Raw genomic sequence first — 15277 nt, 5'->3', positions numbered from 1 at the left:
ATGTGAAAGGTGAAAAGCTGTGAAAACCAATTTGAAGAGGATATTTTATTTCTGATCATGCGTGTGTGCTTTGGTGGTGTTTGTATACATGTTGGTCTTGGTATATGAATCTCGAATGTAGTGTATATGATCAAGCAGGTCTGTTTACTCACTTAACAGCCCTTCTAATTTAAAACAAAGCCTAGGTCTCCTTTCGTGGGGAAGGTGGGTGACTGGGCAACCTTCCTATAGTCCAGTGGATCTCCAGGAAGCCAAACGTGTGTGAGCCGAGGGAGGCTGTTGTGCAGAACCGCTGACAGCAAGTGAAAAGAAATGTATTAAGGAGTACAGAGCACACGCCCAGCCGTCTCCGGGCTGCACCTCTGGGAGTTATGGGCGTGCATTGCTGTCTTCTCTTTCCTTACGGGTCTAGTTGCTGCAGTTTTCCAGGTTCTCCTGGCAGCTACAGTACACCTCTACTGTACTTCACTGGCTCCATTCTCTACCCCTCTGCTCCTGCTTCGCTTACTACCACCATCCACGGTCTCCTCTGTGTTTTGGAATTGGGTTTTATGTTGTGTATTCTTTTTATTTATTGTTGTTGTCGTTCTGTAAAGCGCTTTGAGAAGCCGCCCTTAAAGGCGCTATATAAAATAAAGTTTGTTATTATTACACACTAAGGAGAGGCTTGGGGATCTCACCTGGTACTCGGACTGCATGACGCCCGCGCCGGAGCTCGCCCCAGATGGCCCGAGCCGCGGCTTCTTGTTGGGGGGTCCCTGGTCCTGGCTGTGCTGCAGCCCGCCGCCCCCGGTGCCCCCCCCGCCGGCCCCCGCCGTGCCGTTGGTCTGGGCGCCACTCTGCTGTGAGGGGGCCTGCTGCTGCGGCACTGCCTGCTGCTGCTGGGGCTGAGGCTGGGCCTGAGGCTGGGGGCCCGTCTGCTGCTGCTGCTGCTGCTGGTTCTGCACACAACACAGCCCTGTCACGCTGCAGCCTGGACACACCACACAGCCCCGCCACACTGCAGCCTGGACACACCACAGCCCTGTCACGCTGCAGCCTGGACACACCACAGCCCTGTCACGCTGCAGCCTGGACACACCACACAGCCCCGCCACGCTGCAGCCTGGACACACCACACAGCCCCGTCACGCTGCAGCCTGGACACACCACACAGCCCCGCCACGCTGCAGCCTGGACACACCACACAGCCCCGTCACGCTGCAGCCTGGACACACCACACAGCCCCGTCACGCTGCAGCCTGGACACACCACACAGTCCCGTCACGCTGCAGCCTGGACACACCACACAGCCCCGCCACGCTGCAGCCTGGACACACCACAGCCCTGTCACGCTGCAGCCTGGACACACCACAGCCCCGTCACGCTGCAGCCTGGACACACCACACAGCCCCGTCACGCTGCAGCCTGGACACACCACACAGCCCTGTCACGCTGCAGCCTGGACACACCACAGCCCCGTCACACTGCAGCCTGGACACACCACACAGCCCCGCCACACTGCAGCCTGGACACACCACACAGCCCCGCCACACTGCAGCCTGGACACACCACATAGCCCGTCACACTGCAGCCTGGACACACCACAGCCCCGCCACACTGCAGCCTGGACACACCACACAGCCCCACCACACTGCAGCCTGGACACACCACACAGCCCGACACGCTGCAGCCTGGACACACCACACAGCCCCGTCACGCTGCAGCCTGGACACACCACACAGCCCCGTCACGCTGCAGCCTGGACACACCACACAGCCCCGCCACGCTGCAGCCTGGACACACCACACAGCCCCGTCACGCTGCAGCCTGGACACACCACACAGCCCCGCCACGCTGCAGCCTGGACACACCACACAGCCCCGTCACGCTGCAGCCTGGACACACCACACAGCCCCGCCACACTGCAGCCTGGACACACCACACAGCCCCGCCACACTGCAGCCTGGACACACACCACACAGCCCCGTCACACTGCAGCCTGGACACACCACACAGCCCCGTCACGCTGCAGCCTGGACACACCACACAGCCCCGTCACACTGCAGCCTGGACACACCACACAGCCCCGCCACACTGCAGCCTGGACACACCACACAGCCCGTCACACTGCAGCCTGGACACACCACAGCCCCGTCACACTGCAGCCTGGACACACCACACAGCCCCGTCACACTGCAGCCTGGACACACAACACAGCCCCGCCACGCTGCAGCCTGGACACACCACACAGCCCCGTCACACTGCAGCCTGGACACACCACACAGCCCCGTCACGCTGCAGCCTGGACACACCACACAGCCCCGCCACACTGCAGCCTGGACACACCACACAGCCCCGCCACACTGCAGCCTGGACACACACCACACAGCCCCGTCACACTGCAGCCTGGACACACAACACAGCCCTGTCACGCTGCAGCCCTGGACACACACCGGGTTACTGTTACACTATAGCCCTGGACACACAACACAGCCACTGTTACACTACAGCCTGGACACACAACACAGCTGCTGTTACACTACAGACCTGGACGCACAACACAGCCGCTGGTACACTACAGACCTGCACACACACACCCTGCCCTGCTGCTTCTGCACACAACACACCGCCTGTTACACTACAGCCTGGACACACAGGGTTGTGTGTGTGTTAAAGACATTTCATTCACAGACTAAAATACCTCTTTTACGAGGGGCATATGCCTCTTTGGGAGGATAAAAATTGTTTAAATTGAACACTTGAACATTTTTTAAAGGGGAACTGGAGTCCCATTTTCCTAAATCTCGGTAACAAAATAAATTAATTGACGTCATGGAAACATTTTACAAATTTCGAATTAAGCACACGATCATGAAATTTGTGAAAGTACTGCAAGTCACCATGTCGCAAACCCCTGGTCTCACCTCAGGCAAGAGCAACAGGTCCCCCGAATTGCAATGTGAAGCGGCCCTTCCTGCTCACTAGTCACCATAACGACTGATGCAACCTGATGTACAATCAAAGTAGTACAGGTTGTGCAGCAGACATTTCACACCAGAAATGTTCCAGTGTGACCTGCATGCAGAGTTAACAAGTAGTATGTTTCAGCAAAACCATCTTAATGTCAAAAGCAATATTTTGGAATACAGGTCACATATCTATTTTCTGATCTAAATTGGAGATTTAGCTCTCACTGCGGTTTGAAATAGGGTCATCAATGCCGATTCTAAACCTGGAATATAAAAATAGTTTTGCAGTTCCCCTTTAAATTTCTAAAACTTCTAGAAGGCAGGCAGTTCAACACAAAATGACCAAAAACACTGCCTTAATGCAAGTCGCGAAATAACTAACTTATCCTTTAAACAAGTCATCGCTGTCTCAAAGCAAGAACAGGAAAATTGAATAAGGCTGAAAAGTAATGATGTATTATCAACGTCTTGCTGTTTGTTCTAGTAATTTCACCTGGTTCGCAAACCAGAATTTCTCTTTAATGTGTTGAGTTTGCTCCAGCTCTAATATTCTAACTGTTGCTTTTGTACAACTTTTCTTTTCTACATCTACCTCTCCAGACAGCGGCAGTGTTTCTGTGAGCCACGAGCAAGGACTCTTTTCTGCGGCTCCCAGAACACCCTGCTGCTCTTCCTCCTGGAGCGCTGCTGAAATGCGAGAGTGACGCTTGGACCAGGTGAGGAACAGAGCCAGCCTCTCCCCCCGGTGCAGACGTGTTGCCCTGCTGTACCAGTGATTAAGATGTTCAAAAAAGCAGACACCTCGCTTCATGGCTCCAGGGCGGACAGTGCCTATCTCTTGCCCATCTTAGCTATGAAAGGCATTCAAAAGGTTTGCATGTTTGCGTGTAAACAGCGACAACATAACATCTGCACTGCGCTTTTTGCCGGTGTTATCATCCCTCATGGGAACGCACTCAGCCAGCTATTTCCTGCAAATGAAAATCCCCCACTGACTGCATTCGCCCGGCCACTGCTCCGACTTCTTGCCAGAGGGCAGACTTCAAGGAACCTTCTTCTCAGAAGTGTTTGTCAAATAATACAGGCTTCACATGTCAGGACACATTCTGTAATAGTATCTCATTTAGGTCAGGGCTGCTGGGCGATTATTCAACGGTTCAAACCCACGCAGTGCAGCCCGGGCCTGGTGCACTGTAACGCAGTAGCACAACTCCATGAACTTGTGCATTGTCGCATGCTCACACTGTATCCCCCTCTCTTAAATTTTCATAGATGGCTTTATGCAGCCAGGTCAGCAAATCAGCATAATGCTGAAGGCCGATGGCATTGATTTTTGTGGCCCTTGTCTACATCTGTACCTGAATTCGGAATTGTTAAGCTTTTGGTTTCCAGTCATGATTGAAGTCCCTCACTCATTGCATCACAGCGATTAGTTTCCTGCATTCCTCCACTTTCTCCTGTATTATATCTTCCCTGCATACGCAACTGACCACAGTGTGTTTCTCAATCTTTGATTAGTCTGTTTACAAAGACCTTGCTATGAACAGAGCTGGATTAGTTTACTGCAAATGGTGATACGAACATGAATACAAGCAGAACATTTATAGATTTTTTTAAAACCGTATAAGAACTGCATAAAAGCCACCATCTGAGTGGCAACCATTTTGGATGCTCCTTCAGGGCAGTAGGTTCAGCAAGATGGCAGATACTGTCTGGACCTCATTACCCAGAAAACAGTTTGTGTGACAATTATATGCCACACCAGAGGGAAGAAGGAACTCACCAACTGGCATATGGGCATTGCATTGTAATCTTTTTGTTAAAAAATGTTGATGCTGGAAAGCAGTTTAGGCATGCAGCTCTTGACAGAGCAGGGACCGCAGCAGAAGAAAAAGAGAGTGCAGATTGTGTGTCTGGTTTGGCTTGTGTTTTGACTGTAAGCTTCCCTCAGTGTGAAAATAAACGCCAGTGCTGTATGTGTATCTGCTGCCCTTGACCTGCCTGTTTAAAAAGGACTCGCTGCCACACCACGCCCCTGGAGGCATCACAAGGGCAGCTGCAACAGAAAGCCTTGAATGTCTTGGTGGTGACAAGACCAATGGCCACCAGTCAGATTGTTCTTCTGTCTGATAAAGCATTATTTTTAGCATCACTTTTCAACAGTAAAACATAATACCAGCCAAACTGCTTTGTTCAATAAGACCCAAGTCTGTTTGTGTTACTGTGGTTTTCCAGTACCTATTGTCTTTTGCTTACAACTTTCTTTTTCTGACATTCACCAAGGCTCTGTGCTGCGCACCTAAGAAGTCACAGAACACAACCATCGCAGTACAGCAGCACATCAGATCAGATACCGGTACTTTCCCTACAGCGATCTTATAATACTGACAATTCACGTCCAGATATTGGATACAAAAACTTGCATTCAGCTCAATGAAATAACACTCCACAGGATAAAAGCTGTTTAAATATATTATAGAGGCAAGAGGGCAAAACAACTCAGGATTAACAGGTCACACATTGACAATATTAAAAAACATATATATTTTCATATTGCATCTTTTGGAACAAAGCAGGTGAGAAGGCAAGAGTGTGTGACAATGCAAAATATATTCATACTCCAGTTATTCTGAAATTTTACTCAGTTAATATTTATAAAGTTGGCACATAAAACTCCCAAAGAGCACACTACCCCAGGCAGGTGGGCTGTATTACCCTTGTTTATTGAACACAATCTTAATAACGTGCATTTCTGTTTTTACCTTATCAGCTTTTTCTTCTGGTTCGTCTTCAGTAAGAAATTCTCTTTTAGGGTATGGTATTTGACATCCAGCAAAAACACTGAAAGCAAAATAATGCAAAACTTTTATATAAAAGCAATCTCTTAAGCTCATTGGACACATTAACATCAATCAGCCTTGTATCCGGGCTTTGATACCTGTCTAGCTGTCCTCATTACTGGCCCACACCATCAGTGAGGACTTATTTTGCCAAGAAAAGTGACCCTGAAACCACCAGAGTGAAGGAAATTACAGAAGTGATTGAAAGTAATTACATAAAATATTATAATAACTTCTGAATGCATTGGATTTTTTCCAGATTCCCCAGTTTTATGGCAAGACATAATTTGTATTTAGTATTTAGTGAGGAATATAAATTAATGCTATTGTCATAGAGAAACGCTACATTTAGTGTGTTTGTTATCACTTAGATGTGTCCAAAGCTGTTGTTTTGCATTATAAATAGGACAATGCCTTAAGATAGCAATGCAGCAAAGTTTTACAAACTGACAGTGTCCCAGCATTTGTCTTTTGTAACTTTCCCAATAAGACAGCACTAGAAACAGAAAACATTAGATGTCTAATAAGCAACTGAAGCTCCTGGCTTTTGTATAAATTAACCCATATTCCAAAAACACAAAAAAAACAAAATGAAAAACATTTAAAGAAATGTTTCCAGCAAATGATTATTAAACACCTCATGTAAGGTAAATACGATCTCTAATTTAATTATAACTTACACAAATAAAAATAGGAAGGAGCAAACTGGTTAAGTAGGAAATCTTTCAGTTTTCACAATACTTCACAGTTCTGCATTTTAGGTAGTTTGGCTCTTTAAAGAAATGAGCAGCCCTTTAATCTTCTGTACTTTTTAACAAAGAAGCAGAAGGCCAAAAACAAGATAAAATACCAGGACTGGCGTCAGAGACTTTGTTGGTTTTCTGTTAGCAGTAGATTATCCAGGACGTTGGTAAAAACACAAAAGTAGGACGAATGATATATCTTTTCTTCAAAGGATGCAAAACGTTCAAGCTCAAAAATGCCTGTGAATACCTTTTAAATTAGCAACTAGATGCTTAAGAATCCATATGATAATCGATACTGGACTTGCATCACACTGATTGTGAGAGTTTCCATTCTTTCATTCCCAGTCCACAGAAGTCGTGGACAGATAACACACATCGCAGAGCAAGATAACACACCCTCTCATCTAATCATGGTGTGCGAACAACTAGAAAGCAAATCAAGAAAAGGCCAGACAGCCCCTGTCTGATCACATCTATCTCATTTACAATATTTGTGTGTAAATATTACAAATATAAAGCTCTTGAAATGGCAATATGCATGCTGATAAGCGAGTGAAAACCCTAACCCGAACCCTCCAGGAGGGATTTAGCTGCACAGAACACAGCTGTGGGACCGAGAAGTGAGGTGCTGTACATACTCAGATGTAGGCAGGGGATCCTCGAGGAAATAAGGATCCTGCAGAGCCTGCTCCGAAGTGATCCTTTTTGTTGGATCCATAGTAAGGAGTTTCTGCAGCTGAAATAACAAATCATTGAAAATTAACATAAAGAAAACAGCTTCAGGCAATTCCAGGTTTCGTCCTAATTCATCCAGGGCCTACACAGAAACCACATTTGAAAGGCAGAACTTAACACCTAAAGGTGCACATTATGTGGCAGCACAGTGGCGTGTCAGTCTCTGCTGTTGCCTCATAGCTCTGTGAACCTGGGTTCGATTACGGATACGGGCACCTTGTGTGTGGAGTTTGCATGTCCCTCCCCAGACAGATTCGCTGCTTTCCTCCCACCTCTCAAAGCCGTGCATGTGTCTCTAAAGCGTGTGAGCGTGTTCTGCAATGGCCTGGCATTCTGGCCAGGCTGAAGACGCTGCCTTGTGCTCCAAGCGCCCAGGACAAGCTCTGGGCTGCTGCCATGCTTCCCAAAAGTAGCTTTCCACACTTTGCCCTTGTTGTGGACAGAGCTGGCTAGTTATGGCTTACTTGTGTAGTTCCAGCGCCACAGGGCACAGAAATCAAAGCTTTTAGAGTGTATGTTTCGATACAGAGGTGTTTCCTTCTTCTGAAAAGCTGCAGCAAAGCCTTTTGAGGTTATTCAAGAGATACTTACCAGCAAGAAGACCTTACTGTCAGGTTTCACTTTATGCTTTTCCATGTATTTGATAAGGCTGCTGTTTGCATACCTGAAAAAGATCAAAAGAGGCAACAAAAAGGAGATATGAATTTCAAAATGAATTTGAACTACCACTATGAAATGAAGAGAAAGCCGAACCAAACTGCCTACGCGAAGCAGAGGTCAAAGGGAGGCGCATCACTGAAAAATGCTGGATGCGAGACGTGCTGTATTTCTTTGACAACTCACGTTGTTCTCCTGAAGTCTTTCTGAAGTGTGGGGTATTCTGGCATTTTTCTAATATCTTCCCAATCTTTATCTATGGACGAAAAAAAGACAAACTAATAAATTATATTTCAGTAAGAAGCGCCTTCTGAAACATAGTACACATGTAGAAATTAACCATATCCTTACAATTTTTATTTTTTGCTTAGCAAGTAACCTTACAAAGGTAGAAAAAATGCAATACAAATCAGTACAATAACTTCAAGCAGGCAGCTGTGTCAGCATGCGTAGGCTGCAAAGGAACAAATAAAGGCTTATTCTCTGCTGGAAAGAGAAAACAGAAAACACAACGTTTTGTCTGTGGAGCCTTCTTCGGTTTACAGCTTGAGTGTTATTTTCACTCGTGACCTGGAATGTTTCCTAATGCCTTCCTTACAGTGGTTACATTAGCTGAGGTGAGTATACACTGCAAACACGACCTGAGAGAGGTAACCCCGGCAACGTGAAAACTAACAGAAATCAGAGGTCATGTGTTCTGCCACGTGGTGCGTGTGTTTGTCCACCCTGCAGCACCGACCTGTATGGCACTTTGAGTGGACTGGCGAGAAGAGAGCCGTGAAAAAAGTGTGCGGAATTATGATGAACTCTTCTCATTATTATTTTTACAACTAGTAATAACAACCATTGTCACCAGTTCTCAAATCTCTGTTAACGATATTCCAGGTAAGGCCATGCGGCACATCTCTATTAAAAAATTAGGAATTAAACTCACACTTTAGTCAATAAAAATGGACTAACATCCGAGAATTTTACGATTCTGAATGTTCGCCCACTCTGCTGTGGGTGATCACCAAGGATGATTTAAGAGGTGCTACCATCCCATATTCACCACCCGAAAAGCAACTACAGACACCCTGAAAATATTAGAGCTGTTTGCCCGGTCTCCCTCCATTGCCAATCACAAAAGTAACTTTCAGGCAAGATCAGAACTTAATAACAGAATAACTGAGCGGGCAGGAGTCATGTTAACAACACGGAGACGAAGGACGTTTGAATTTGGCGATAAGATGGGATGATTACTTGCAAGTCCGTTAAAAACAAATCTGCCACGCTTGTCATTAAGGGGATTTAGCAGGAAATCTGACACCAGATCCATAATAAATTGACGATATAACAGTGTTCACTGCTTCCCCTCCAGACATGTGGCAGGGTGATGCTCTGTGGTTAGAGTGGGTGACCCTGGAACTCGTTTCCCCAGTAACCCCAGTGTGTGTCCCTTCCCTGCAGCTCTAAGGAGGTCAGCCTGCGCTTTTGTTCTCAGGTGTCTGGGATCCCTGTAAACAGCCAGGGGCATTAAAGCTCAGTCTCTCCACTAATTCTCTCAGGTCTTGAAAAATAACCTCGCGTTACAGTGTTTTCAAATCACTCTGCGCTGATTTGCACAAACCTGGACCTGAAACCAAACACGACGACACAAACATTCTTCTTACCAACACAGTACTTCCTAACCAAGCCAAATCTCAAGCATAAGACTGAGGTGGTTTTCAACCGTGAAAGAGTTACATTACCAGTGTTCACTAAGTAAAATGGGAAATAAAAAGGAACTGATGGCTACCAGGTAGAATTCTTTAAAGTATTTCTGGACAGGTACATCCCCAACATTGTTAAAACTGGCAGAACATGTTATTGCTTTTATGAATCTTCCTCACTCATGAAACTCTGCACTCATTTCAGTAACACTAAAACAAATTTAGATCCTTCACTATGCTCCAGTTCCCACCTCTTATCTCTCCTTAATGTAAATATAAAGATAAGCAGCGGGAGACTCAGTTATTCCACTACTAGCTTATCCAGATCAAGGCAGCTTTGTGAGAGGCAGACACTGACCCAGAAACACTGGGCGCCTAGAATTCAGTTTGATTCATGTGCTGAAGAATACCAACACTCTCACAGGAGTGGTACACCACCTGTATGTGTCTCTGAGCATAAAGCAGCCAGCCTTCCGCGGTCAGCTTCAGAGTCGCAGAGCTCTGGCATCCCAAAACCCGTAACCCTCTCCCTCCACCCTAAAGCCACACTCAACCATTCGCAACCTTTGCCATTTAACCTTTACACTCAGCCTTACTGCTGATCCTGTCGGGCCAGGGACGCTAACCAGAATCCAAACCAGTGTCCCTGACACAACAGCAGTTAGGCCTGCTGTTCCCTGACCAGTGTGCTCCGTTGCCGATGGGAGAGGGCAAGACCAGAGCCTCCTAGCCCTTGGAGTTAACCCACGCTCAGAGAGTTGATCCTCCCCTCCCAGTTTTCCCTTCGTTAACCACATTGAGCAAACCCGCTCCCTGGGTGGTGACTTGGGATACATTCAAGGTATTCAAGCCAACTGTGCTTCTCCCTTCAACCACCTAACCTATCCAGCCATGTTTCAAACTAACCCTTTTGCCCTCACAACACAGGGCCAGCTGTTTAATCTCCTAACTGGGAGCACTAACCAGAGATTGATGTTACCAAGCGACTGCGCTCCTCACCTCTCTCCAAAACCATCAAAAATCCTTACAACTCCAAAACTTCATCTTATTCCCGGAATACGATGTCCAACAAACAAATCAATCAATCAACTAATCAATCAATCAGGTACTGAGAGCCGAGCTGTTAATCTTCTAGCCGGGAGCTATAGCCAGAGACCACTGTTGCTGGTTGACTGCTTCTCTCTGTAGATCTCACAATTTCTCTATTTAACAAGACGGCACAGTGCTGTGATTCTCCCACATGCAAATGTGGGCACTTAACCTGTATGTATCAGTCTCTTTAAAACCTTCAAAAACAACCATCAGATGTCAAAATGATTCTCCTGAAGCCGCAGCCTACCAAACCCCACAGTAACAGCAATGCCCTAACAGTTCCAGGTCTCATGTCCCCATTTTAAGACCGATTACTGGCGATCTGCCCAGGTGGGTATACTCTCCTCTGTCACAGTGGTCCGAAAGAATTTTCACAATTAAACTTGTTTTTTTCTTCTGTGACTGTCCTGAAAATAAATGGCTTCATATCGCTTGACAAAAACCTCAAAATTATTTTATCTTTTATTAGAAAAATACAAATAACCTAGAAAAAAACAACAACTGTTCAACAGAGTAAAACCAGAGGGGGGACTTTCAGCACCAAAGCTCCTCAATTACTGTCTTTAAACTACCTGAAGTTAAACTACCTTTTGAGATGGAACTGAACTACCCAGAGCAGTGGCAAAACCCATATTGGTGAGACAGAGAACACAGTTTGTATCTCACTTGACAAAACATAGCTATTTTAAAAACCCATTTATACCAAGCTATTTAAAAAGCAGATGGGAAGCAATTAAAATCATCACAAGTAACTTATCAATGTGTTTGAGATCTCCCATACGGCACAACCCAGACTTGACAGGAGACTCTCTGTGTTCAAAGCACAAGTTACAAAGGGACATACTGTACGTTTCAGTGAGGCAACGTGTTTCTCATCTGAAAAATCGAAGGAGCCGCAGGCCAGTGTGAGGCAGTGAGAGGAAGCTACCTGTCAATTGGACAAGACTGCCTGTGGAATGAGGCAGCGCTCAATTGATTGAGTCATCAGCACTCATAGGGAGTGAAATTCCACATGAAGGAAGTGCCACATGTCAGGATAGGCTCTGCCTGGAATTAGCTACTCCTCTGGGCTAATTAAGAGCCTAATATGAATCGCCAAGAGGAAAACAGTGTCAGTCTGCGTCTCGGCTCCAGCCTGGAAGAAGGGAGAGTGAGAGCTCCAGAAGGAAGCGGGCGGGCGGAGCGGTGGCTCTGTGGCTGGAAGGTTGCCGGTTCAAATCCCGCAGCCGGCAGAGGAATCCTACTCCATTGGGCCCCTGAGCAAGGCCCTTAACCCCAAGTTCTCCAGGGGTGCCGTATAAATGGCTGACCCTGCGTTCTGACCCCAAGCTTCTCTCTCCCTGTCTGTGTGTCTCATGGAGAGCGAACTGGGGTCTGCGAAAAGACAAATTCCTAATACAAGAAACTGTATATGGCCAATAAAGTGATCTTATTAGTCACGGACTGGATTGGCTTGCAGGTGAATGAGGGATGCTTGAGAAAATACTGCTTAGACATTACCAAGGGACAGGCAGGGCTCCAGGGTCACTCATTTGCCAGGCTCAGTGGGGCACCTGGAGAAGTGGGGTGTCTCTCGGCCAGGTGGCAAGCATAACTTCCCCCCACTGCCGAGGCGCCCAGATGGCACCGGCTGAGCCCCGGGCGGGCAGGTGGGCGGTCCCTGACTGCGAGAGCTAGAAAACAACAACCTGGGCTGCCGTTGTGTCCGAGATGCAGGTGCTGTTTGCCGGGGACACCTGCCTGTGAACTGGAACAGCCAGGAAGGTGAGAGCTGGGAAAAAAGACCTGCGCTGAAGCGATTTGAGTGAACACAGCGATTTGGGTGAAAAGAAGTTATGTTAAGCTAATACTCTAGTGCCTGGTTGTGTTACAACAATACAGACTGATGAAGAGGTGAAAAGGACCGTGCTGTCTCCCCTTAGTGGGGAAACAACATGAAAGAGCTCGGATCCCGGAAATGGGCTTAAAGGTCAAGATGGGCCATTTAAAACTTGAAAAAAAAAGCTGACATGCTCGCAGTGCTGAGATTACTCCTGAGAACTGCTGCACACATCATGATGAAGCTGTTGGAGCGTGCTGATGAATGCTTGGAGGACATCCATACCTCAGAAGGACCCTCCAGAGGAATTCACTCATTCACAGAGTGAGGTGTCTCTGTCATTGTCAAACAATGCTAACTAGAGGCGACAGTGTGTTTCCTGACATTTCCTAGGAGCTGAGAGTGTAAAAGGGGCCTCTCCCTTCGGGGGTCTGAAATCACCCTGGGATTCTGGGAGAAGTGCTTCAACAAGAGCAGTGATTCAGGAGAAGTTTTGTAATGAACTTGATGGCAGCAGACAGCCGAAAGATCCCTCTGTAATTCCCACAGATGGATTTATCTCCTTCGTGAAAGACTGTCACAACCGCAGCGTCCTTGAAGTCACACAGGATCACCTCCTCATTCCAGATCTATGATGAGCCCATGGAAGGACAGCAGAAATTCCTGTACACGTCTGCATGACGGCTTTCATCACCCAGTTAATTGTTGTTCGGGTTCTGATTAGAGACAAGCTTAGACATTGTGGAACTGAAGGAACTGAATAAAACACTCGACAAAGGATCTGTGACTGAACAGATCTTCCCTGGGTTTTGACTGCTTTCCCTGATCAGGTCTCCACCTTCCTTAGGCCAGAAATGTACGGGTCTTTGGGCTCTCCTAAAGAGTTTTTAGTAGAAGACTGTAAGGAGGTTGAATTTCTTTTGACATTGTCCACTTAACACTTGACATCTGAGCCGTCTTTTTCAATTGCCATTAAAGTTGCATATAGTAGAAAAGATGCATACCTATGTTACATAATTTTATGAATATTCTAAGACTGGAAATATTATGAAAGCCATCTTCAGGTCTCAGATTACTTACCTGTCAAGACATTTTCATCAACAAGGCTGTGTAAATTAGTTGTATAAACTTTGACAAGGAGCTCCCTCACGACCAATATATCAGTGTTGTGAGATGAAGGTGTGTTGACGCACAAACACAACACAGAATCAAAGAGAAGTAAACACAGGATGTTTGTAAAGCTTAGAACCTGTAGGAATGCAGGTCACGTGTGAAAAACATGAAAGTCTTACTTCTTTAGAAGCTGATATGTAAATGTATTGTGTCTACCTGCAGGAAAGCCCATTACACTGAATATCCTGTCCAGCTGATCGTGGTGAAAGGGGTTGCTGGTCTTGATGTCCTCCTGACGACAGTGAAAGATTGGCTCTGATGTTAGAAGCTCGGCGAAGATGCAACCGATGGCCCAAATATCTAGAAAAAGGGAAAGTGTTAAAAACAAATGTTCATCAAAGCAATTCGATAAAAGCAACAAAAGAGGCAATATATGTACAATTCTGAAGGGTACACAACAGATTTGAGAGAAACTTATGAACCAAAATCTCTTCTGCATTTATACAGAATGGTGGGCAGCAGTGTGGTGCTGTGGTTTGGGCTCCAGACTCTTGATGAGGAACACAAGCTCAAATCCCAGGTGAGGACACTGTTGCTACAGCAGTGAGCAAAAGACTACTGTCTAGACCGATGCAGTAAATACAGCTGTATAAATGGGCACCTGCATTTGTATGCAAATCACTCTGAATAAGAGCGGTAGTCCATATGAATATTATTAATAAAAACTATTCTATCAAGGACTTCATTATTTTTAAAGAATATGGCATTTGACTATTGTTCCAGGGCTCATATATTAAAAAAAGAATTTCAAGAGGTGTACAATTCGGAATTGTAATTATTGTATGTGACCAGGATGAATATCATTGTGTTGACTCCACATTGTGGATTAAAATATGATATTTTTTAACAGGTTACAACAGAAATTAGATTTGGAAAAGCAAGCCCAGCAGGGTGGCCGACAAATGTGTTTTCTCCAGTGTGATAATTAAGAGATATACCCCACAGCTTCATCTGACTAGTCTTTCAACATAGGTGACATAAGATGAGTCAAAGTGTCTGATGACTTGCACAGCAAGCACTGATGAAAACAAGCCAACGAAAACTAAGAGACCAAGCCAATCATGACATCGGGGGCTGTGGACCATAAGGCATCGTACTGAGACCTTGTTCCAGTGAGAGTAAGCACTGGAGCAAGTATCATTTTTCCTCAAAACAAAATACAAAATTAATAACAAAACCGCCTTCAGAAATAATACTATTAAGCACTAAAATGCTTATCTTTTCATATGGCATAATAAAAGCACAATAACATAGCATTCATTTGTTGTATAATTTGCACCTTGCAATGCCTTATGCACTTTAACTCAAACAACCCCAGGTTTAAATTGAGAAGTAGTTTGTTTAAACACCTGAAACATTTGAGATGCATAACATATCTGTTAGCTGATGTCAGACTTGGTCACCAGACAAAAATGTTAGAAATGTGTTTTTGCAGTTTTTATTTTATAGGTTTTTGATCATCGTTACAATGCTTATAGCTATGCGCCTTTGATCAGCTAATTTCAGGTCTGACTTGTTTTTCTTGTTTTTTATTTTCTGGGTAATCCATAGTTAAAAGCTACTGAAGATTAAT

At 45.8% G+C, this 15277-nt stretch overlaps 1 protein-coding gene across 1 annotated transcript in view; it reads right to left on the bottom strand.

The window, feature by feature from the left end:
• cdk19 (cyclin dependent kinase 19) overlaps window positions 1-15277 on the bottom strand; it is a 66399-nt gene that overhangs the window by 5053 nt on the left and 46069 nt on the right. The window contains exons 7-12 of the mRNA XM_088909262.1: window positions 13861-14004; window positions 8116-8185; window positions 7864-7936; window positions 7176-7273; window positions 5714-5792; window positions 681-941 (exon numbers count right to left, since the gene is read on the bottom strand). Coding sequence (XP_088765388.1) covers window positions 681-941; window positions 5714-5792; window positions 7176-7273; window positions 7864-7936; window positions 8116-8185; window positions 13861-14004 — 725 coding nt within the window. The remainder of the gene's footprint in view (window positions 1-680; window positions 942-5713; window positions 5793-7175; window positions 7274-7863; window positions 7937-8115; window positions 8186-13860; window positions 14005-15277) is intronic.

The sequence above is a fragment of the Atractosteus spatula genome, chromosome 2, assembly GCF_055471065.1.
Source record: "Atractosteus spatula isolate fAtrSpa1 chromosome 2, fAtrSpa1.hap1, whole genome shotgun sequence".
Classification (NCBI taxonomy): Eukaryota; Metazoa; Chordata; class Actinopteri; order Semionotiformes; family Lepisosteidae; genus Atractosteus; species Atractosteus spatula.
This window is presented reverse-complemented; position numbering and strand designations above follow the sequence as displayed.